This window comes from Apteryx mantelli, chromosome 15, assembly GCF_036417845.1.
Source record: "Apteryx mantelli isolate bAptMan1 chromosome 15, bAptMan1.hap1, whole genome shotgun sequence".
Classification (NCBI taxonomy): domain Eukaryota; kingdom Metazoa; phylum Chordata; class Aves; order Apterygiformes; family Apterygidae; genus Apteryx; species Apteryx mantelli.
The window spans coordinates 3,578,958-3,604,807 of record NC_089992.1 but is presented as its reverse complement, the minus strand read 5'-3'; the positions used below and the strand labels follow the sequence as shown (position 1 = coordinate 3,604,807).

At 47.4% G+C, this 25,850-nt stretch overlaps 1 protein-coding gene across 1 annotated transcript in view; it reads right to left on the bottom strand.

Annotated features, from left to right (window-relative positions):
* Positions 1 to 25,850, bottom strand: part of IGDCC4 (immunoglobulin superfamily DCC subclass member 4) — a 102,611-nt gene that overhangs the window by 64,527 nt on the left and 12,234 nt on the right. The window contains exon 2 of the mRNA XM_067305335.1: positions 2,816 to 3,145. Coding sequence (XP_067161436.1) covers positions 2,816 to 3,145 — 330 coding nt within the window. The remainder of the gene's footprint in view (positions 1 to 2,815; positions 3,146 to 25,850) is intronic.

Here is a 25,850-nt window from a genome sequence, read left to right as displayed (position 1 = left end):
CAGAAGCAAATATGTTACGTCAGGTGCATTTGCGTGCCACAGAAGCAGCACTTTCCCCGTGCAGATGGTAATAAAAGGAGATATACGAGTACACCAGGAGAGAAGCTGGAGACAGTTCACCTGAAATTCCCTGCCTTTGGGAGAAACCGAGAACGGGGTGGAGAGATGTGTCACCTAAACTCCTATGGAAAAATCTCAGAGCTGGAGGGATGGAGGAGGAAAAAAAATGGCAATTTAAGTCAATCTCCTGTTTCTGAGATACTCCCACCATTCTCACTCATGAGGCACCAGACAATAAACCCAGGTCCTAACTGAAGCACAAACTGTTGCAATTGGGCAAGAGACACGGTGCCAGCTTCAACATACATAGCCCCTAAAAGTGAGTATATCCTAATTCAGAGCAACTAGGGTTGGGGCAAGAGTAGCCAAATAAATCCACCTAGAATAATCTGTTCCAAGTCTCTCAGCTGTCCAGACAGTATCTGTGTGCAGGACCCTTGACTCCATCTATCCAGTGTCCTGTTGGAGCCCCCCGCCAGGGTTCCCTTCGTGTAATGAAATACTGCTAGCAGCACTGCAAACCCCTATGGAAAGGAGGGGGCAGGAGGGAAAGGGCACCAGCAATCTGTGGGTGCTGCATGCCAGACATTTTCTAAGCAAAAAAAAAAAAAAAAAAAAAAAAGACTCACTGCAAAGGTCTAGGCCAAACACAGAGCCCTGATCTGGAAAGACCTCACCTCCTCTCAGGAGCACTGATTTCTACAGCAGTGCTCGCAGACTGAAATATATGCTTCCCCCCGCCCCCGCATAGGGCGCCAGGAGACTATGTACGTCACAGTGCATAGAGCCCAGCTCTGGGAGTTAGGACATCCCTTCAGCATCTTCACCTAGGACAGCCCTGGGCAAGTGCAAATGCATCTCAGCCCTAGTTTCTCTAGACGGGAAACACATTTCAGGCCTGTTTCCCATGATGTGCTGTGCAGCTGCACTCATCAACATTTACATAGGTCACTGTACTAGAGAGAAGGGTTACTGCATTTGCATTATTTTCTAACCTCACTTGTTTGCTAGGTCAAGAAATCATTTATTGACGCTCATACACTTGAAATAATTTCAGGAGCCACTTCTGAATACAAGGGAATTTATACTTGGATGCTGCACAAAGATTCAGCGGTTCAGATCTTGGAGCGTCATTCTCTGCGACTAAAATGAAAAGCAGCCTGAACCGAAGATATAAACAGATATCCACCTCGCAAGACAGTCCTGACACCAAGCGGAGCCACAGACTCTCTGTGACGCACAAAAGATTTCCTCATCCGGGAAGCCAAGAGTCAGCTGCTCTCTCCCCCTGCACGACGCACACGAGAAGCGGAGTGCTGTTCACATCCCTCCATGCTGGGACACTCGCCGGCACCCAGGCACTGTAAAACAGTTACAGGAAAGAAAGCCTACCCGCTTCCCTCCCAAACCTGAAATCGGCAGCACTGTGCTTTAACAGAGGACGTTTGGGAACGAAAATTCAGCGCGTCTGTCCCAGCTTGGGCCCTGGCACCCCCAGGCACACGGACAGCCACAACACTCCTGCTCGCTGCACCACCAGCCCAGGCTCTGCTCAGAGAGCTCGCCTTGCCAAAGATTAAGCCCGGCTCTTCCGCTGCTCACTGCGCTAAAGTCAGCGCTAAGCTTTCACAAAGAAAAGCCATCAGACGGGGAGACATGCAACATCCTGTCTGTCAGGACCCCACAGGCTGGGAGAAAAAAGACCCGGCGGCCTCCCTTGGAGCCTCAGTCCCCAGCTACTTTCAGAGTCTATCATTTTCACAAGACCACATTTAGATGTGCTAAAAGCCATCAAAGTCACCAGACCTCATGAATGGCCAGAGCAGTAGATGCCTTTAGAGACTCGTTATGATCTAAGCTAGCTACTGAGAGCAGGGACAAAAGGGAACTTGGCCCACGTGCAGATGGTTTTGCCTGTTTCTAGCGCTTTCTACCCCTTGAGCGGCCACCCACATCCACCTGACCATCTCTCAGAGATAACTGTTTTATCAGTGTATCCACGCTCTTCTCTCAGGGCAGATCCTGATCTGGGCAGAGCTGCAGGCTCTCCCGTGCTGCCTCTGGGGTTTGGATGGGACAGCACGCCAAAAGCAAGCTACCCTGTCCCAAAGGCAGCCAGTCCTGTCCAGCTGCCCTCGGGCGAGTTAGGCGGGTGCATTCCTGCACACCCCACACCGTCGCCGGCTGGCGTGGCCAGCTCTGCCCCGGCCGGCACGGCCCTCTCAAACACTCAAGCTTTGAGCTGAGCAAAAGCAGTGACAGGAGAGAGCATCCAACTGCTGGAGAATGGCCCGAGCAACTCGCTACTGGGAACCCTTCCTCCAACAAGAGCGACGGTCCAAGCCAAAGGATGCTGGAGGCTCAGAGCAGCAGGAATTAGGGGACAGCAGCAGTCACAAGGCAGCTCTAATACACGTAAGGATAACGGCTGTGTTCAGCTCATCAGTGGGACAATCATTACCTCTCGTAAGCTGGGTTCCGAGGTGTTGATTTCTCTGCAAAAAACAAGCACTGGCTTTTGGAGAGTTAGGAGGATCCTGTCTTTAATTCACAGCTCATGACACTTACCTGGGAAAGTCACACAGGATATTAATAGAGAGATAGGAGAAAGACAGCACATCTTATTCGTGGATGATCCCAAATCCCACCTACACACTATTAACAGAACTGCACTTCATAGACACTTTAGTCCAAACTCTCTGGGAGGCAGACTGTCTGTATAAACACGAGGAGGGAAAAAAAAAAATCCACTTACTTGAAAATCTGACCGCAGCTGTTTGACTGGTGACAGCCCCTAGGGAGCTGTGGGACACGCAGGAGTAATTACCCTCAGCGCCAGCCCTCTCAGGATATTTGCCGTCTTTTGCCACAGCCTGGGATGAGATGAAGAGTGATCCATTCGGAAGCACATGCAGATGTTCCTGCTCCACTAACGGAAACCCATTCTTCTTCCACGTGACATTAATCACCTGTTCAACAGGGGCCACGTTACAGTCCAAAACCACAACTTGGTTCGGCTCCAATATCACCTTCGCAGGACCAGCACTACAGCTCAGCTCCAGAGAATCCCCTTCCAACAGCTTCCCTGCAAAGAAAAGATAGTTGTCTCCTTGGGGTCACACTGCTTGGTTAATCATGTCCCAGTTTTGCACAGCAAAGGAAGCACAGTTCTCCATGAGTTTGGTTGGGGATTACAGACAAAGTTCAGCCCTGCTAGATGACCAGCACCTCCCATGACAGGAGAGACATCAAAAGAATGTCTAAAAATGTGACCTGTTATCTCCAAGTGTTTTATCCAATATAGCTGAATCCAGAATGAATACAAGCAGGTTTCTCCCTCTAGAAGAGAAAAGATATTCCAGCTGCAAAGCAACAGACCAAGAGAGAGTTGCATCACGTCTTACCCAGAACATGCCCTAAGGCAACCTGCCTCCTGCAAGCAGAGGCCAGAGCAGTGACCAGCAGCGAGTTAAGCTGAACAGGTCTCAGTCTGGCCACTTTCCAAACCCACGTACTCGTAGGAGAGCTCCACCTCTGAAACAAGGCTCAGCGTTTCCTAAAAGAATATTGCCATTAATAAAATGCATTTGCTGTTAGAGTTCTCCAGAGACACTAAGTCAATGTTAGCTGGCAGCGCTGCTTCCACACACCAGTAATTTCAATCTCTGCTGTGTTCAAACCATCACCATCCACTCTTTTTATGGCTCTGCTCCAAATTATTTTGTCACTGCTCCAATCAAAAATGTTTCCTGCCTCTATAACAAGTTTATCAACACTGGATACGAACCACATGGCTCCCTGCCCGTCTCCTATCGCAGAAGGCTACAGATTAATTTTATAGGAATTCAAACACCCTATTAAATCTTCTACTACCTACTGCTGATAAAAGGGCTGCATTTTAAAAGAGTGTGTGTTAAGCATGCAATTAGGGGCAATGACACGCAAAATTACACATGCAGGGAGATGGAATTATTTCAAGGCGTGTGCTGGGAACTACAGGTGCCCTGAAAGGAAGGGCCTAGCCCTGCCCGTGCGCGTGGCTAATTTGGTACCTGTCCAAGCCCGTGGGGCAGCAAGCTTGTCAGATTTGCAGCGAGTGCTGCTAAAAGCATCCATGCTTGCACTGGCCCACCGAAATGCAACCCCCAGTCAGACCACTGAGAACTTGACACTGGCAGGCTGTGTCCCTTCAGTGACGAGCTAGCTACGCACAAATCCTACCTGTCCTCTGCCTGCTTGTTTATTGCCATCGTTGTGGGGCAGGAACAGACCCTGCCCCAAGCCCCCCCTAACTTCCCTGGGATGTCTAGGTTAGGAGCCCAAGGGCACACAGGGCTCTCCCTTGAGATAGTGATCCCCCACGGTGGGTAGGAGACATCTTCCACTGAGGTCAGAGGAAGCGTACGGACACAACAGCTGGGACTTGGGCATCTCAGTTCATTTTCAAATGACAGATGGGATGAAGCTGGGTTCTTGCTCCCCTCAACAGCTTTGACAGGCTCTGTGCAACTCATCACACGGGGACAGAGACAAGGCATTTGCTCTCATCCTGGTGAAGATCCCATTTCAGGTCCCCTCAGTCATCAGCACCAAGAACTGAGGAGACAGTGTCCCAGGGCTCTCTGCACACATGAACATGCCACCCCAGAGAGCCAGTGTGGGACAACACAACGCACATCTGTGCTTGCAAGGGGGCATTCCCCCAACCCCCTACGTCGAATCCTGGAAGATGCAGAGAGGCACATTTTACACGTGGCTGCGCGGAGCACACGATGTTGCACAGCCAGCACAACACCCACACGCTGTATTCCCCTGCAAAGGGGCAGCCACCACCAACCCGGAGCAGCCTGTGAGCCCCTGGATTTGCCGTTTACCCGCATGGATGCTTCTGTTGTGCCGCTAACTCATGATCTGCAGGAAGGAGGCACAGCAGGGAACAGCAGACGCCATCAAGCTCAGATCCGACTATTCCCACCATGTGGGGACCTGGATTCTGAACACACTGAAGTGCAGTATCTGGATTTACCAGCTAGCACAGTCTGAGCCAGCTTATCTCTGGTTCGGCCACCTCAGGCAGCACAGGTGTTGCTTGGGAGCAAGCTGAGGAATGCCACTTTGTAGGGATTGTTACCAAATGCCCCACTGTAGGGACAATTCTGCCCATTCTCCATCACTTCTCCTTTGGAAGACTAGTCCTTTGAGGACCACAGCAAGCTACAAAACTCACTTAACTGGCTCCACAGGATACTAGAAGTAAGGGGAACATAAGGCTGAAAGGATGCACCAAACGCTCTGAAAGGACAATGTTATTGGAAACCTTCCCTCCAAGACACATGGTACAAAAAGCTGTACGAAACAGGAAGAAATTAAGCACATAGCAAGTTACCAGTAAATATATATGCAGAAGATGACACCGCCAAACCCAAGAATGGGTTAGCAGTTCGAGGCTGAGAAAACTTAGCTGAGCTAAGGACAGGATGCACACCCTGAGCAGCAAAACCTTTGCGAGAACACCCATCCATGGAGAAACAGCATCTCAGACACTTCACCAAAGGGCCCTCCCAATAATAGCTGCTCCTGGCAGCACGTCACACCAGACTTATGTCAGCCTGTACTTACACAAAACCTCCTCGGAGGTAGGCTCACCATGGGAAAAGGTTGAGGTGTGTGGCACAGAGCTACTTCTCTTTGCCTGCTCTTACCATCCTTCATTACGGACCTTCCCTTAATGCAGCAGGTCTGGCTGGGCGCTGCTGCATGCAGCCCCACAGCTGGCTCTGCACGGAGCCCCACAGCTGGCTCTGCGCATCTGGCTCCACGCAGCCGGGTGTCCCACCTGCCCTCGGCCACCCCACACTTGCGCTGTCCTCCCCGCTGCGCTTTCTTCACGGGCACACGTTCTGCGCCAGGCACTCCTGCTCATCACTCCGGGCAACAGCCCGTATTTCTGTCCTATCTTCCATTTCCTTCAGACTGTAATTAAATGGCATTTTGCTGAAAATACTCCTCTTCAGAAGGTGAAACGAGAAGGGATAGCTGGCTGGCTCAGGCAGCCGGGAACAGAGCAGAGATCTGCAGGGCAGCTTCCAGCGCCAGCATAGGCCGGTAAGAGGCAATTACCAACCTCTCCAACTCCAGGCCTCTAAAAATCAGCTCAGCAGACAAGCAGGGGAATAAGAACAGACAGCTCCATACTTTCCACCAAAACAGAAGAAATGTTTGAGTTTTTTTTTTTTTTTAAAAAGAACATGAAGATGTCTGCATACCCCTAAACATCTCTGAACTCCTTTCCCCAAAGTCAAAACCTACCTGGGATCCAAGCTTTCAGCCATTATGCTAGAAAAAAGGGCCAATTACAGAACTCAGTGCCAGGCTGCAGAGCTCACCCATGGCCTAGCCTGACTGCCGCGTTCAGGTCTCTCTCTCCTATACCAAGAAAGGAGAAAGAACCATTTGAAGGAAACGCATTTGAAATCAGACCCTCGCAGGCAACTGTTCTGCCACAGCCTGGGAACATGCTTATTAAGGTGACAAGGATCAAAGGCTCCTCCTCACCTCCAAGAGAGACCAGAGTCTGTTCCTATCATCAATATTTGGTGCACTCACTGAGCTGATAAGGACAATAAAATCTCACTGGCTATTAATAGGAAGAAGTTGCCTTCTTTTATGCCTTCATGCCAATACACACACACCTGCACATCTCTGAAGTACAATAGTCGCTCCTTTCCTGCAAACATGTTCCTACCATTATTATCTAAATGCTTTTTGCTGTTTCTGGGTAGAAGCAACCAATCTCCAGGGTATCAATGTTTCTACTCGTAAACATCTGCTGCATTGCCAAGCTATACAGTATCCTTATGATGGTGAGAGCTACATGACCATACTCAAACTGCTGCCCTTTATTCCAGGGCCACCAAAAATACTTCTAGACCAAGAAGCCACGTAAAAACCCAGCGGTACTCACAACCCTCAGGGTGGCAGACTGGCTCAAACTGAGCACTTGGCAGAAGACTGTGACAAAGGTTAGTTTGGAAAAGGTTGCCTTGGCCAGACACACGTGACAACCCATCACTGCCTGTCCCTTAACACAGCCCTGGGAGGCTTCTAGCTGGGGCAAATGAACCCCCTGACACTGGGCTGCTCTGGGGAGTGCAGATCTGCCCCAAATCATCCAGCCCTCCCTCCTGCCCCTCTGGCCCCAAAATACTGCTAGCTCTTGGGAACAGGCCCTTTGCATGTACAGGGGTTGGAACAGCAGGGCCCAGGACCCAGACATGGCATTGCAAAAAACCCCACTATGACTCTAGTCCTAAGATGTTCAAAGGACTGTATAAACACTCCCTGATTAAGGAAGGAACACCTTCCAGGCTCTGGAAACATAGGAGGAGGTCTGGTTCAAAACACCACACTAAATTAGCATGCCTGACAATGAGGTAAAAGCCCTTTCAAGGGAAAGGATCAGAACAGAGTAAAATTTCTCCAAGTGAGATCAATGACAAATGAAATCAGGAATGTTAAGTGCTTACAGAAGCTGCTGACTATTTCCAACCTCCTTTCTTCATCACACAGTGACAGAAATGGATACAACCCTGTTTAAACACAGAACCATGCACACACGCGGCCTCCTGCTCACCTTCACCCTCTTACCTGCCGGAAGTAATGCTCTAACGAACGCAACGAAAGCCACTCACAAGAGCGGTCTGCCTCACACAGCAAATCCAGCTATTCCAATGGACATCAAAAATAACACGGAGGCAGACTCAGAAGTCAGAAGCCATAAAGCCCTTCACAGATCAGTTCAAGGCAGATATTTCAGCTACAGAACCTGTACTTTGGAGCTGGAGAGCTTCTTCCCTTTGGCTCCTCACAGATGTAACTTCAAACGTGAAAGCCTAGCAGAACCAGAGATGTTCAGCTCACAGATTTCTAAATTTGGGCCAGGGAACCCTGTACAGCTTTCCTCTACGGAGAGCAACATCACACGGTACATTCAAAGAAGGCTTTTAGATCAGAGCACGCAAATTCGCCCATCACCTGCCCAGAAATTACTTAACAGCCACTGAGAACATCTCAAAATAACTATTTAGAAGACAAAACAATGAGGAAAAAACAAGGGGGGGGAAGGGGGGCAAAAAGCACACCGGGCCATGTGGGGAGAGTGGAACAGAGCGTTCTGTGCCCATTTGGTCACAGGTAACCAGCAGGGTTCACACTAAACTCCACTAAGTCCAGCAAATCACCGAGCTGTTCCGCTGCAGCCAGTAGCGGTTTCAGGACTATAAATGTATGTGCAAATCCTTACATACATATAGACATATACAGTGTACACGTGCATACACAGAGAGCGTTCCGGGGGAACGCAAATGCACTGAAGTGCAGAGCATGCCCTGAAATGGAGGGTTTCTGATGCTGCAAGTTAAAAGCATTTTGCTTCCAAGAAAATTATACTCTCTGCACCAGGCTCTGCAGGGGTGCTTACTCTCTCCTGTGTTGCTAACACCAAGGCTGTATCAGGCACAAAAACAGTATAGGAAAAAAAAATTCTTTTTACCATCCATTTCATCTCTTCCTCACTCTCATTAGCCATCCATTCACCTCTGGTGTTCAAGCCCAGTGAAGTATATGGAAAAGTCTCCTGTTGACTGGCACAAAAAACAGGGCCTGTAGGATGAACACAGCTTGTAACATCTTCAAGGCCAAAAACCGTCCTCTGCACTTCATGTGAGCACAGCCCCTGCCAGCAAGAGGTTTGATCCCAGATTCAAACAGGGACACGCAACGGAGGGCATCTGAAAACCCACGTTAAACCAGCCAACATCTCCCTTTCTGAAACACACTTGTCTTAATGTACAGCCAAAAACCTCTCCTAGGATCTCTCCTCCTCTGACATCAGAGGCAGGAATAGTCCAGCTTACCACTGAGTGCAGAGGAGAAAGAATCAATTCTCTCGCTTTCATGATTACAAAACTATAAACAACCATGTGAAGTGTGAGCTAGCAACACAGCGAGGTTTGACAGATTCCTGACATGCAATTACTTGGTCAGAGGCAAGACCCTCAGAGCACTGTTTTCACCTCCAAGACACACAATACTACCAGCCCATAAATCTGTTGGGAGCTTGCACTCCATGGCTGAGAATAGCATGGAAAACCCTGTCTCCTGGTGAATAAACCCTTTTCCTTCCTTGGAATTTAACCACTTAGAAAGAGGAGGAAAGACCTAGACAAGCGACATACTTGTTCTGGTGAAATTTTGGCTATCAGAAGTAAACACGTCCTTGATCTCTGTTACACAGCATGAGCAAATAAAAGGTTACTGTTCAACAGGAGACAAATGGCTTTGTTCAGAGAAGGAAGATTTGTGTTTTAGTTATTATTTTAAAAACAAAACATACAGACAAAAACCAAACAGGGCATATTTCTGTACAAGCCAGTGGAGCATCTCCTGCCCTTCTGTTTGTGTACAGCACCTAGCACTGCTGGAATCACCCGAGCCGCAGTTGGGCTCACAAGTCCCTGGGCAAGGTCCATAATTAAACTAGTTACCTGCTCCTGAATGGCACAGTACCACATGGAAACACAGCACTGTCACGCTGGTTCAGACAACCAGGGTATGTCTCAGCTCCAATGTGCTACTGCCATAAACCCACCAGAGAAACCCATTCCAGTTATGCAGCATAGCCCATGCTGCCTTCTGGCTGGTCTGAGAACAGCTCCAACAGCTCTCCATCAGGGCCACCACCTTGTCATCATCTAAGCCATTACCCACACTGACCCAAAGACAGAAGAAAGGCAGTATTTTTGGAGATGTACTACCTTCTGTTAGACAAACTGATACAGCTGGAAGAAGCAGAAGAGCTTTAGGCACACACAAGGCCTTCTTCAGGCGTGACTGAGGCATAGCAGACAGCAAGCAAAGCACAGGCAGCAACAGCTCTGGGCAGAACCAGGCTGCACCCCTCCATGCTCAGTTTGACGTGTGTCGTTGCTGTTTCAAAGCCAGTGACAGCCTTGTGCACTCAAAAGCCAGCCCGCTTTTTCTACCTCTATCAGTTGATCTAGTAAAAGATAACGCCTCTCCCTATACGTTTGCCTCACCTACTCTTAGAGTGCCATAACTAAAACGCTGTTATTAATGACGAGGCTGCAGTTAGACATCACAGCTTGCATCTAATTCCTGCAGTAAGAGATGGAAAGGCGCTCACAGAGGGCTAGCGCTAGAAGAAACAAGGTTACACAGCCTCCAGCTGGGTGGCAAAACACTCACAGCAGTATGTACCAACGCCGTAACTTTGCATGGAGGCACAAACCCTGCAGCGCCCATGGCACCCCCCAGCCCCACGGCTACAGCACATGGAGGAGAGCTGTCAGCTAGGAGTTGCTCCCTAGACCAAGGAAGATGGTCCCTTTCCCCAGGGCTCTATGCAAGCGACGACCCTCAAAGAGTGCTGGTACCCAGAGCCTGACACTTTGCCCCAGGACTGCCAGACCACCCTTCCTGCCCGCCCGCCCCACGCTGGCTCCTGCAGCACGCTGCCACGACAGCCCCACGGCTCCATCCAAAGAGCCACCAACGAGCAGGGCTGGGTGGGACCGTGCGAGATCCGATCCCTGCCCCAAGGTGTCATCACCCGTCTGTAACCTACCCCAGCCAATTCCTACAAATACTCATGCTGGCAATTACAAGGTTTAGACCTTCACTTCAGGGTAGGGGAGGCCGATCTTCAGCATGGCTGAATGAGGCTGCAGGATCAACTCAAGGACAGGATCCAGCCCAAAGTAGTTAAACTACAGCCCACTGACAGCTTCCAGTGCCTTCATGCAAAAACCCACAAACACTTCCAGCCCAAAACAAACAAACTTGCACGGAGCCAGACAGGACCCGTTACAGCACAGGCCTTGGGAGATTAATACTTCACAGAGAGCAAAGTACAAGGGTTTCTAATCTGACACACTTCCAGAGCTGACATCACTTCTAGTTCTTGGCAGCCAGCGGTTTTCCTGGGGAGCCGCTGTTGTGCTGCAGGTCCCACAGCCTGGAGCCCGGCCAGCGCATTTCCTATTCCACACACATCTGGCACTTTGGAACTGGCTTGTGCACCTTGCAGAGCTCCAGCCAAAGAAAACCTTCCAGGGAGCGAGGAAAGGTGCCCAGACAACGCAAGCAAAGCGCTCGGGCGTCGTGTGTGTTCTGCGGGATATCACGCGCTAAGAGAAAAGAGCTTCTCTCCCCTCCACATCCTGCAGGAGGTGGCAGGAATTCAAACTGCAGTTAAGCCTCTGCACTGTTGCCAGTCTTAATTTATGTATTTATTTTGGATGCTGAACTCGCAGAACTCAACAGCACAATTAATCTCATTTAATCAGGAGTGAGCAGCGCTGAAGAAAAACCGCAGTTATTCCTTCCAAAGGGTTTTCCCCAGCTATCAGCGAGCCAACTACCGTGCCATTGTTCCACCGAAATGTAACGTTCTCTGATGCTCTTCATATGCTCTTAGCACCTTCGGAAATCTTTACGTTCCCATTGTGTAATTCAAAGAGCAATTATACTTCAGTGTGTCCCTGCTAAAGCAACACAGAGCACTCTTTCTTCTTGAAAACGCTATGCACTCACAACTAAAAGTCAATAGCTTGTTCTCAGCCCATTTTTAGGGCAACTGCACTTGGCAAATAGTGACCCAGAAAGAAATCTGGATGGAGATATCTAAGTCTGCATTCAGGGTGCTCAGCAACATCAGCACTGAGAGTAGGACCAGATGAGCTCTGGGGAAGGAGGCCCCAGTCCTCCAAGGTATTGAAGCACCTGGCTCCCTTGATCTCCACAGAATAGGAGGCTCAAAGAGGAGCTCTGCACCTAAACGGCCTTGGGCACCTTGCCTTCAGCCTCCCTACGGCACAGCAAAATAGGGCTTTTCCCAGGGAACTTTCTGCAGCTCAGCTGCAACGGGGCCTGGAAGATGGAGGGGTCAAGATCCTTCTATTCATTTCCCAGGACTGTCGCCAGATGTTACTGCAACTTTACAGCTTGTAATGGCCCCACAAGCAAGCTAGAAACAAGAAAGTAACTCCTTCATTTCAACCCGTCTGGAACAGAAGGTTCCTAAAACTGTCTACAGGACTGCTGGAAAGACCATTTCATTAAAACTCGATATCCTGTTGCAGCAGAGCTATTCCAGCACTCAGCAGTTGTTTGCTGGTGGGAAACAGGCCTTATTCTAATCCTGCATATAGGCAGGCTAGATGGTTTATTTAATAGCGCACCATCTCCCACTGCCGCAGGAATATTTATCCAGCCAGCAGCAAGGGACTCTCGGATCATCCACCGTCACTAAGCGGATCTCGGCGTTTGATGAGCAGCTGGGCACCAGAATGGCGCTGTGTGCAGCAAGAGCGCAGCAAAGGCTGCGAGGAGACTGGCACACACTCCTGCCGGTCCTGCAGCAAGGGGCAGGGCACGATGCAGCACCCGGGAGCCATCTCTCCTGGCCCCGCACGGACCCAGCTGCAGCGTGGTGTGGCAGACACTCCCCGGCTTCAGAAGCCTCCTTACATCCAGGTACACATCTGGGCCCAGGATTAGCACCGGCAGAGCAAGCTCAGCTCTGTCCACACGCAAGCCAGAGGAAGTGTCCAGGAGCCAGCTGCTAAGGGAAGAATCGGTGTTTAGCCGTATCATGACCTTGGCTGGTCGCAACAGCTACAGCAAGAAGACAGGCCTGGAAGTGCATTTTAGACAGCAACACTACTTTGAAATACGCTCTCAGGAGGATATGCATCACCCTAAAGCTTTAGGGGGGTCAGTGTCCAGATGCTCTTCTGAGCAGAGTGCCAAATGGGAGCAAACATACTTGAGCCTTGCTAACTGCATTTGTCCAAGCAGGTGGTCTGTGCATCCATGGAAAGGTCGAAGGAGAGAGCAGTTACTGCAAGAAGACTAGGGAAGGAAGCATACTGCCAGCACAAAAAACTCTTGCTATGGTCCTACATCACTTAATTATAAAGATCTTTGCATCTAATAATTCTCTGTGAGGCTTTGTGCCTTTGGGACATCAATCTAATACATTCACTTCATAGTGGTCCCTTATTATGTTTTCACGTGTATATAAAGCCCTTCCATTTAAAAGTTGAATTAATCATAATTTATCGATTTGCTGTAGCGTGCTCCAAATGCGACTCTCACAGAAGAGCCATGCTGGGCTCTTTGTCTTTGTTCTGTTTAAACCCTCTGTTAAAAACAAGAAAGCAGAAGGGATGGCATGGAAAGAAAAAACAAAAACAAACAAACAAAAAAAACACACTAAAACAAATGCAATGCTGCATTGCTGTTTATAGGCCATATCTAAAAAAAATGACATTATCTAAAGCTGTAATTAAGATGAATAGCTTAATTACTAGACTCAGATAAAAGCAAAGGCTGCCAAAGCCCCAGGTAAATGAGTATCACTGCGTATAAATATCATATACCAGACATCAAGGAAACAAAACACCTTAAAAATACTTAGAGGGAGATCTTTTCAAGATGCTCCTGATGCTCCTAACACTGAAGCCAACTGCAGCTGCTCATTTCAGCCACTCAAGACCAGGGGAGCCACCAACCCATGGCCGATGTCAGAGCAAGGCTCCCTCCTTTAGTGTCCAACCCAGTAAAGCAAGGACCGTCTCCTAGGAGGGACTAACTGCTCTCATGCTTCTGTATGAGCATCAGGTTTGCCCAGTCGTCACACCTGTATCTACAAATGACAACTGTCACGTAGGGATAAATACAAAACCAGCTCTTCGGACCGAGTGCTCAGCTTCATCGAGACACCTGTTATTCTAGAGCTTTCCCTGCAAACAAGTGGTCCAGAAAGAATAAACAACTCAATAGCAGTAATAACGTATTCATTGTGTTCAATTGCCAATGGCGATCATAACGGTAAAGTGCTCGACTCTTTCATGAGGATTATAAAGTCTTCATACTTTCTTCTCTCTGTCCCCACAAAGGCTTTTGAAACAGCAACTGAAGTCTAGAGCAGGCCAAAATCTAGACTTGTTAACCCAGGCCTTCCTCAGATCTTCTCCCCAGAGTGTCTCACACCACTAAGAATGAGCAGGAAGAGCAGATTCGGGCTGTCCTTGTGTACAGTACCACCACTGCAAGCCTCGCTTGCATTGAAGGACACTTAGTAAGAGTGCCAAAGTGACTTAAACGCTAAAATTGTTGAAATTTGGCAATCCCACATGCTGCCAGAACCAGGGAGGGCTGAGCCAATTCCTGCCCTTTCCCACCTACTCCACTCCAAGAACACAGCACGCCAAACGAACCTCAGGCTTTACTCTGTAAACGTCTCTGAAGAGCCTTTCATCTCCTAGTTATCTTTCTGTTCTTAAAAAAAGCTGAGGAGGAACAGGCGAGACGATCTCCGCAGAAGTAGTTGCAAGCGTGGGATGCCCGGGGAACTCGGGACAGAGCCTTGAGTTTGCATTCATAAATTTACAGTGTAGAGGCATATTAAAATTACAGGCCTGAACAAACACACTGGAACAATAACACATCAGAGTACTGTAATTGGGCCCTGAAATACACTCAGTGAAAAACAGAGACCAGCTGCAATGTTGGAAATGCTCCTAATGCAATCCAAGGTAATTATTGGTAACAGACCATCAAACAAGTGCATTAATATGCTCTGATCAGAGAGAGAATCAGATGGACAGTCTGGCACAGCAGCTTGTACCTGCAAATTATGTAAATGACTTGCAAGAGCAAAGGCCCAAAGCTCTAGAAACACTAACTCTAATGAAAGTTATTAAATGCTATTTTTGTTATCTGCTGGTGTTAACATTGTAAGGCCCATTTGCTGAGGTGACTATAATTTCGCTGCTGAGCAGTGGTCCAAGCTGAATAAGCCTGAAATTTGCCATTTTAAAGGACTACATCAAGCTAAAATGACTGGCTTAGATTTGCATGATTTCATGACCAACATTTAAACACATAATTACTTTCTGTGTTTTTCTCCTCTGATGTTAGAGAGGAAACCCAGTCATTTTGCTTTTGTTAGATGCAAAAGTTCCTGTTTTTATTTCATAAAGCATATACATGTTTGATCTGCAAACATCACAGGAGAGTCTGAAACAAGATCTCCTGTTACAATGTTATCTATTTTTGCACTTGAACTATTTAAGTTTAGCATATTTTTAGGATATGCTTTCATCTCTTGATGACTGAGAACATTAAAAAACAAGCAATATGATACAAGTTTCAGTATTATGCCTCTTGAGTATAGTCACTTAGCTGGAAACTAATATTATAAAATAAAATACACAGAGATACTTCACTTATGGGCTATAATTAAAATTCCGAGTATGTTTTGTAGCTTTTCCCCCCCTCAGTTAGTGGCTTTATGTACTCCAAACATACAAATAAAAACCACATAAAATGGACTAAATTCAACTCCAACAGTGAACATTTCATCTGTCAATTCCTCATCACTCTACAGAGGAAAACTAAGCATCATATCCAGTTTTGAGGCTTGGGGGGAAAAAGAAATATAGAATATATACGTATATCAAAGCACAGAGGAATGAAACAGTGTCTCCACTGCAGGGCTGAAGTGAGAACCCAGACTCCCCAGCAAATAAATCCTTGTCCTCTCTACCAGACCGTGCTTCAGCCTCTGCAACTCAAACTGTCATAGGCAAAATGCAGCATAAAGCTTTGGAGCAAGCCTATCAAGCGTACCCTAGTCTTCTCTGCTTTTAAAGGTCTCCAGGAACTTGGGCTATGTTTTGTAATTCCCAATGAAAGACATCACTGAGAAATTTTTTTTCGTCACCCCGCAAGGCTGTTGAAGTGGGGAAGGACAGCCACCCACTCTGCCCTTGCTGTGGTGTACGGGGCCTGTGCTTCCAAGTATCAGCCTGCCCCAACAGCCCTAAATCACCCACCCTGGTAATATGCAGTGAAGGAAGAGGATGACAACAGCCGCTCTGATCGTTGTCCCTGCTCACGCTCACCAGTCCTGCACGAGGACGTACTGTTGCATTTGCAGGCAGACGGAAATAACGAATGTGACTTGAGGCCCCGGGAGAAACACTTCTCCATCGAATGTACTTTCCCTTCACGGGCTCCACTTCCAGTTGTCTTGCCTGTCATTAAAAGGAAGTTACAACATGCCGCTCGCTGATGTGCTGTAATCAATACAAATAGCCAGGAGAGCCTCTGAAAGGCATGTGGAAGCAGAGCTCAGCAGCGATAGTTATAAGTGCAGGATGCTGCAGAACAGAAGAGTTCCAACCCTCCAGAGTATTTCCACTATTTACACTGAAATCAGAAAATTAAAATGATATTTTACACTTAATGGTTCAAACAAGACCTGTGAAGTCCTTCTCTTGGTCCCATTTACAACATAAATGCCAATGACAGAGCAGCAGATGGTCAGAAACACTCCCCTAGAATATTCAGGCGATTCGACTTGAATCTGTGCCCAAATCATTTAACTTTAATGGATTCTTTCATTAACAACCAAAGAAAGGGAATATGGTTGCCAGGACATTAAAATCACTTTTTCAATTATACTGTTATAAAATCAAACAAATTAGCTGTAATTCTTAGCTGAAACCTAAATGGAAGCACGACTTTATGAAAGAAATGAAAATTGATTTGGATTAGTGGGCATCAAGGGCTTTTTAAAAATTAACAAGATTCTTATGACTTCATAGCATGGCTGGATTAGCCGGAGATTTCACTGCCCTGCGTTTGTTACCTGCCAAAGCATTGCAGCTGGCTTCACAGCAATTGCTACAGCAGGTTTTAATTAGACTGCGGGAAGAGGATGCAAAGATTGAAGCTGCAAACAAAGTTCTGGTAAAGTATCTGAATTCACCTTCTGGACCTGGTCCAGCTGGGTCTTGGTAAGAATCTGGAAAAATCAGAACCTCTACGCTTGAGCGGAATAAGGACAGGAGGCTGCATTATATTTCTTATAGTGGTCTTGCTCTAAGATCAAGGCACAACTGCACTTCACAAATACAACGCAAAAAAACAGCCCATGACCCTTGCCACAAAGAGCTCACAAGCTTAATGCAGACTGTTAAAAAACAGGTAGGCATACCAATGAAAGCAGTGGAAAGAGCAATTCATAAAGGAAAAAGGAGCTATAACATGAGCCACCAGATGTAAGGGAACTATAACACAAAGCAATGGGGTCACACTAGGAAGGAAGAAAAATGGCTTCTATATTGTGTATTGTGAGCTTAAAGAAAAAGACATTTACTGAGCACAGCTTATACTGATCCTACAAGCCCCAAAACCGTGAGATATATTTCAGAGAGTCATCCTCTAGCAACTTGGCCAGCAAGTATTTGCCTACATGCACACATGACATTTAGAGAGCACTCCGGGAACCCAGGAAAAAGCTTTCCTGCATGGGAAGGCTTGAGAATGGAAACTGCTGCCCAGCAGAAGGGAGCAGAAAGCCAAGCTAGGGGCTTTCAAACCTGAACTGGCTAAAGCTTTATAGAAAGGCGTGCTGCTGGGAACAATCCTGTTTTGACCCTTGCAAGACGGACGGGATGTTCTAACACACGCTCCACCCCAAACATCTCCAGGATGAGACACTGCCGAGAGCACCTGCCAGCTGGCAGCGCTTGCCTTTCTGTAAGGTAAACACAGAATATTTCAAAATCATTTTTATGAAACCTTGCAACACCCAGCACTTTAGATGACACCCCCTCCCCTTTTAAGATCAGCATTTCATGTTTAGTTATTTCCACTCTTTATTGCAACACAGGGGTTGACAGTTCATATCAGTAAAAGCTGACTTGAAAAGTTAATCTTTCTTTGGACAATCCTGAATATTGCTTCTTTGCCATAATCATGCCGATTTGTCACCCTGTGTCAAGCTTTCAGATATGCCACCAGATAATATTTTCCAACAAACGAAGAAGAGCTGTCCTCTCCAAGTCAAGTGTTGTATTGTAATCACTGTGGTTTTCCATGTGCTTCTTAGCAGTTTTTATATTTAAGAACACATCTTAATCCAGAACCTTTCATGCTCCATGTGTCTAAAAGCTCTTTTAATGAGCTAAAAATCAGGGGACTCCTTGGTTTTCTACTGTAACTAATGTCAAGATTCAGCCTAGTAGGGTAGCAATTATATAAGCAAGAGTAATATTCACAAGCAAGAGCTTTATCTCACCTAGGGTGGTGGTCTGAAAAGCACCAAGTTAGAGTGGTTTAAGAAAGGACATCCCCAGATGACACTCTCACTGACAGTGACCTTTCTGCAAGGCAAAGCAGAATGGGCTTCTCTAAACTGATGCTTTAGGCTGAAGGTGGCTTAAGCAATGTTATCTTTCTTTTGCACTGCAGTGGCATAGGAGCAGGCACATGTAAAATTACCGTGCCTCTGCTGAATGGCAGCAAATGCCAGGGTAGGGGACAGCGATTTCCAGCTAAAAGCATGGGAACTCCCTGACCCCAACTGCCTGGCCCAAGGAGCCAGCACAGATAAACACATTCAGCTACACACAAGAAGTCTGGCCTCCCAGTCCCTCACTTCTCCCAGGCAGAAGCATGCAGTAAACTGGTACTTCTCACCACCATGTACATGCACCACCCCGTCCACCAACTGTGATTTAAGAGCTCCCTAAGGGGACTCCTGAATATCCATTCTGTTATCTATGAGAAGAAGCTTATTATAATTATCAGTAACAATTATACAACTATTATATATGTTAATATATGTCAACAGAGTAAGAATATTAATATGCTCTCTACAGAGTATTCCACAGAATTAATGAGATCTTAGTAATGAGACCAGCCTCTCTGACATCTTGCTGATACTTACTTCTAAGCAAACTAGTAAATTCAGCATGGGCAAAGCAGGCAATGCACTGGGTTGTAACTAGCTTAATATGTGTAAGTCAAAAGGACGCGAACACTGATGGACAGAGGGCTGAGCCTTGCTCGGGGCGGTGGTGGAAAAGGCAGACATGCGATTGCTTCTGCTGCCTGTGCTGGCCACCTACTACCCTCTACCATAGGGACAGGCAGACGGTTCTGAGCAGCCAAGTCTCAAAGAGCCCCAGCTGTCTGCTGCAGCGAATGCCAGTCAGGCCTGAGAGCTCTTTGCCATTGCCACATTAATTCAAGTACATCACAAGGGCTGTCCTTGATGCCAGTCCCACCTCCTCTCAAAGACCTTCAAGCTTGGCACTGCTGTAAGCTCAAAAAGGAAGAGGTTTGGACTCCAGTGAGGCTGCTGTTGACGTGATACTGTCTTGCCAGTGGGCCTCCCATCCTCTGACACCTTCCCATTGCTCTCAGGTGCCAAGGAAAGAAATAAGCTCTCTCCAGTGCATTGAGAAAGAGATCACAGGGAATCTTACCATACAGCAGTCCTAAATGCAATGAGATGTGTCCCCAGGAACCTCAGACACAGACACAGTGAGTGAAAAACAGGGGCAGATGAGGCAACATTTGTGTTATTTTGCAGCCTACCTCCCCTAGCACAAGCTGGGTGACTTGGGAAGAAGAGAAAGATTGCATTATTTCAACAGCAGACCCTAAAAGCCCTAATTCTACTGTAGTAAAGTCAAGAGCAAAATTCCCGCAGACTGAGGGTGGAGGATTTAGCCCTAAGGAAGTTAAAAACAAAAGCAGCATCTGTGACTCACCCACAGCACACAACAGTGTCAAAATTACATTCACAGGGACCTGATGCTGCCTCACCGAAAAAACAATCCCGGATCCTTTCTGTTTGCAGATCCTATCTCTGTGCATGCTTCTCTCCTTCCTTTGTTCTTTACAGGATATTTGCATGGAAATGAGAGCTCCATTTCTCAGCTGCTCATCTCCTCCCGCTGCTTATTCTTCCCTAGCTGAAGACACACTATATAGAGAGCCTGCTTGCATGCAAACAGCCTCGAAGGACTACCACAGAAGAACAGAGTACACGAGCACCTCCTCGAGCTGGTCTCCCAGTCCCCATACTAAGGGGATGTTCCATGTGCTTAGAAACCATCTCGCCATTTTACAATTTTGCCGAGAAAGTTGCTGTGTAAATGGGAGCATTCACTGGGAGATGTAAAACACCTTCCACGGAAGGCAAGTGTTTTACCCTGAGACCATGCTGACAGCGTGCAACCACGTAGGATGCGATATCAATCACCAGCATGGGAAAAATCCTGTTAGCCTTTGGTATCCTCGCACTCAGCACAAACGTGGAATTTAAGAAGAGGAACTGTCAATACGAGATTCAGACCCCTTCAAAAAAAACAAACCAAACCAAACCAAACCAACAGCTACAGGAGCTCCAAGTTCTGCTCCTACCCCTGAATCTTCCCATGATTTTTGCTCTTTTATAACCACATCGCTATTGTTCCAACTGGTCTGTTAGGCGAAAAGCCCAACCAAAGAGGGGAGGCTGACAATGACCTGCTCCGGCTAACTAACCAAGAGCGCGAGCCAGACAGTGCTGTCAAAGGGCAAAGAATACACTCTGGAAACAAAACCTCTTTGTTCCTCTAATTTTGTTCCAGTTAAGTCAGTTCAGCTGTTCCATACAACCAGTCAAAAACATACAGCATTTCCCAAAGTATTTTAAGACTTCAAAGTTGTAGGTTTTATTTTGACAGTTTTAAAGTGTATAGCTTCTTTAGAAAAAAATAATAATTCTTCTGCATTAAAAACAAGGCTGTTTAATAAATTAAACTTTAAAATAACCACTGCAGCTCTGCTTTTATCATGGCTTCAATTAAAATGTTGTTTCTTGAAGACAGCTAACAGCTTCTGAGAAAAAAAAAAATGAGGGTGTTTCACTGAGAACACTTTCAATAGACTCCATTTGTTAAAACTTGTGATTAAAAACAAACTCCAAGTTTGTTGGCAAGCTGGAAACCAAGAGTGTTTTAAATTGGCCCAAGCTGCTGATCTGAACTCAAAACTCCCCAGCCTGCAATGGACGTATTCACAAAAAATAAAAAAATTAAAAAAAAAAATCACAAACACACACACAAATGCACCACTCTGGTCTCAAGAGCCAGCCTAGGCCACCACTCCACCCATGCCCACCGCAGCAAACCCTCTCCACTGTAGAGCAGCAGCTCTCAACACTCGGGCTGCAATGGCAGAAACTCACCCTCCGGGAAGAAGCCCAGAAGCACCAGCCAGCAAGCTACAAGGCCCCAGGCTGGACAGATTTACCCTCGGAGCTGGATCTGGCCTCCACTTGGGTCTGTGACCCCAAAGGAGCTGGGGAACGGCTGCTAAGTGGGTGGTCCCTCCTATATCCACACGCAGGGATGCTCAGAGTTAGCAGGGCACCAGTCAGCTGGCAAACTGCACCGCAAGGGTGGGAACAGGCAGCAAAGACCTCTCAAATGCTCATTGCTGAGGAAAAAGGTAGGAAGCAGCAGCAGAGAGATGAAAACGTTATTCAGACCTAGTGCCTGGCAGTTCGGCAGAGACGGGAGCTGATCAGGAGCAGTCCGTTCCGGAACAAAACCCTTCTACATAGCCTAGGCAACAGATCTGACCTTTTCTTCTACAAAAACCAGTCAGCCCACCACTGAACTCATTAACATGGGAGATCTGCCCCTCAGAAACGTTTTGTTAAAAGTCTCAGGGCCAAACCTGTTTTGACGCTGATTCCCTCCTGTCGGGAAAGTGCTGGAACAGCTTGGGGACGAGACCTGTGCTGAAATCAAACCTGTCTGAACTCTGCTCGTGTAACATGAGCTTCACACACTTGTGCTGACATTGTCACGACACCAAACAGGAGCCAGGCAAGCAAGCGAGGAACTTGCATCTTCAAAAGCAAACAAAAGGGAGTTATAAAAACTAATTAGCTGTTCACGCTCACTACTCCGCTTCTTTGCAAAGTTGTATTCACATCAGTCATTTTGAAGCAAGTACAACTCTGAGGGCTTCATACAAACAGCACCGGGCCGTACTGGGTCTAGCCAACTCCATGGTGCCAGCAGCACAGGCTTTAATCCCATCATTTTGAGGCCAAAGCTGCACTCACACAGTTCACAGTGCAGCCCACAACCAGCTGTGTCAGCACAACCGACAGAGCAGGATCAAGCAGCCGTGGGGAGGGAGCTCTTAAGCCTGTGATGCTGCCAAACGCTTCGTATCACAGCCCTGTGTATTTGCATTTCTGCTCTGGGCCCCATCTGTAGCTTCCCATCCATGTAAAACCCATCCCCAGGGAGAAGAAAGGCCACTGTCCATTTGTTCAACGCATCTCAAGCGCATCCAGTTTCAAATGAACTAGGTGGTAAAAATCCTAATGCTAATCTTTTCCATGCAGTTCTGAATTTCTTGTCATCTGGGGGTAGAGAGGATCAGAAATGGAAATATTTGGTCCAGTGACTCCATCAGCCGGTGCCAGGACACTAACGCAGTTCACGAGTTCTGCTTCCCAGCTCCCAGTCCTCCGACTGGGCAGCCCCACAGCCTTACCATGAGAAGCACAACCACTTGACTCTTTTCTCAACTTACCGGGAAGCACTGACTTACACTTCAGAAAAATTACCTTATAAAGCAGGTCTCCAAATGCAGTCTCAGTTAAATCACTTAGCAATAGCACATAAGAAATAAAGTACCTTGAAAACATGGTTACATCCTGTTCCAGAAGTCTTAATGGGCCATATTTTTAGCCCAGGAGCAGCCCGAAAGCCAGTACAGACATACTGCGGTACTAAAACTATGTCACTGCAAAGCTATTCCATTACAAACCACAGCAATCCTTGCAAAGACAATTTCTTCCACGAGCCCAAATAAGCTGTTGTAAGGTTTTCCAGGGTGCATGTACGTAGGGCAGCCAAAAAACAGCCCAGTAAATCATGTAAAAGTTGAGATCCAAGAGAAAGAAACCAAGAAACACAGAGTTTGGTCCCTTTCAACATACATGTCTCAGCAGAGGTCCCTGCAATGACTTGGAGCTGGAGGAAGGCCAAGGCATCATGCATGTGTCCGTTCAAGATCCCACCCCAGCTCCAGGCAGGCATACTCAGACACATGCTAACCACAACACTGTGAGAAGCAGGAGCTCAAGCTAAGTCCATACATCCTCTTCTGCCTCCTGTCACCTGCAGCAATGAACTGCCCAGCACAGCCAGGGAGGTAACTGGCTGGCATCACGTGGAGCAGCACAAAGAAACACAGCCCCTCCTCGAACCACAGCTATTTTAAGAGCAGCATTCCCAGCCCAGTAAGTGCAATTCTCTGCACTGCCAACACCTGAAAGTCACGGACACAGAAGACAGAGACAAGGCCAAGCATCTGGTGCCTCAACCTGCTTGAGGCTTGTGGGCACAGCTGTGGCAAGGGGGACACGCATGGGCCTTGGGTACCTCCCCCATGCTAACGCTGGGGTAGAGCGAGCACAGGACACTCACGATGTCTGCAGCTGTGCTGGAAAGTGCCCCAGGCCATGAGCACCAACCTGTGCTCCAACTACAGGCCTCTTCTGCCACTCTGTGAAACCACAAAAACGTTATTGATTTAGTGAGACTCTGAGAAGCTCTGACAGACTGCAGGGTTCAGCCAGGAGCAGCTAAACATCTTCCTGTCCTGAAGGGCCACAGACCAAAACCCATTCTTGGTGAGAAGCCCATGGTACAAACAGCACAAAAGGGGGCGTGGGGTGATGTTGATGTCCACGTTTCATGGAGGTTATGGGGGTGGATGAGATACAAACCTGGGTCTCAAAGGGATCCAAAGACATCAAGCACCAGCCGCTTGGTAATTTCTGCCCATACCCAGGGACTTGAACAATCCAGCAGTCCCTGCTGCATGTGGCTCAGCCCCAAAGCTCGAGCCCTGGCTTGGATGCTGCGACTGTCTGGGAGCCATCCAAGGCTCACGAGCTGCGTGCTGGCTGCTCCCATCCTGCCCAGCTAACGTGCTGTCTGGAGCAGTTTGAAAATAAGGCTAAGAAGAGACACTGACACAGCACCAATCGCTCACTGTCCTGGGGGGAAATCTGCATTGCTGCTCCCTTCTCTCGAACGGGTTAGCAAGTCAGAAACAGCCTCAGAAAACGCTGGGGAAGCCGAGACCCTCAGACCCTCATCTAACTCAGAGGGGCAGCATGAGACTTTGCTGGCTTTCAGACTGTACAGAGAAACAGCATTGCTTTTCTGAAAGCTGCTCCTCCCTGTATAATCCTGGAAGGGAGCTGGAGTACGAGAGCACCCCCACTGTTCTCGTCTCCCTCAATAGGAGGGAAAGAAATTGCCCAAGAATCTAAAATCAGCTTCTCATCTGAATGAGCTCCAAAGCCACCTTAAGAAAGGCAGGTTTTCTCCCACCAGCCCAAACCATTCCTAGCTGGTATAGGATAATAAGCCATTAGTACTGAGCAATCATGCTATTACATTGTTGTTTTACATGGCTATAATTTAACCGTTCATCACCGTTTGCTTTTAGAAAATCTATTCTTGAAAGGTCTATAAAATTATGAACTCTTGCTCCAGTTTGAAAACACAGGCATGAGCAGGGATTATGTACACACACATTTCTCTTCTCTAGTAAATCACATTCCCACACTAGTAAACACTAGCTTATAAGAAACATCTTTTGTTTGTTGTAAGTAAATGACATATGGGCATTTTAAACAAAAAGAAGGTGGGAGGCTGAGGGGAACAGACAGAACAGTTCTCAACAGCTCTGTTTTCCAGACCAGCTGCTATCTGGAACCAGAGAAAGGGAACACGATACTTGGGATGTGCAAGGATTACTCAACTTTGCACACTCACTTTACCCTGCAATCAGTGTTCTGGATACTGAAGCCACGGGGAGCATTATTAGGAGTAAACAATAGCTTTGGAGAGACTGGTTGGCTTCATCTACAAAGCAGTATAGGGAGTTTCACTTGAGCCATGCACAGAGAGAATAGCGTTGGCTGAGCTTCTGTGCCAGTTCAGCCTGCCGCAGGATCAGATCCGTTGCCTTCCCACAGCTGCCCATGAACCTGCTAACAGGACAGTTTTGAAAGGTGACTTTGATCCCTACAGCAATAGCTGAGGGAGAACACCAGAGAAAACAGCTTTTACAGATTCCTCAGTGATTAGACACCTGCAGCATTTGTGAAACAAGCTATTATCCTCAACGCTTTTTGGCTGTGATCTTGCCTGTTCCCATAAGGTAAGGACATCACCCAAAAAAGGCCTTTATAGCACCATGGCTGGAGTCCAGAACGCAGCAGCTTTTGACCCCTTCCTATTCACCCCCTTCAGTTTTTGCAGGAAAGCCCACAGCACCTGTACAGCTGGGGAACATGCACACAGCCCAAGCCGGCCTGCAAAGTCAGAAACAAACCCTCCGCACAAGCCCTTTTCCTCCCATACCCACACAACTGGCACAATATCTAAGCCTCCCTGACAGCTCATGGATTTCACTGCTACTCACAGCACAAATAAGATAATTAGGCCAGAAATCTTCAAAGCTCTGCCACTGCCATTAGTAATGAGATTCTGCAGTTCACCTGGAAATAAAAAAGGGCGGGTGGAGGGCAGGTAAAGCCCATTCTCCATCAGCAGCTTGAAATCACTAACTGTAAAGCCATCCATCAAACAGCTTGGTCCAGCTTCCATCAAGAGGTCCTCTGTAGCAGTTGAGAAGTCCACGTATGAATACAACCCCTCAAGAAAGAAGAGCCTTCATACAAGGAAACCGATGACACAACATATTCACAGCAAAACACGAACTACAAGCAGAGAAACTGATGTGTTCATCAGTGACAACCCTTTTACCTTGCTGTGTGCTGCCTTTCTCCTCTGCAAAAAATAGACCAAATCACA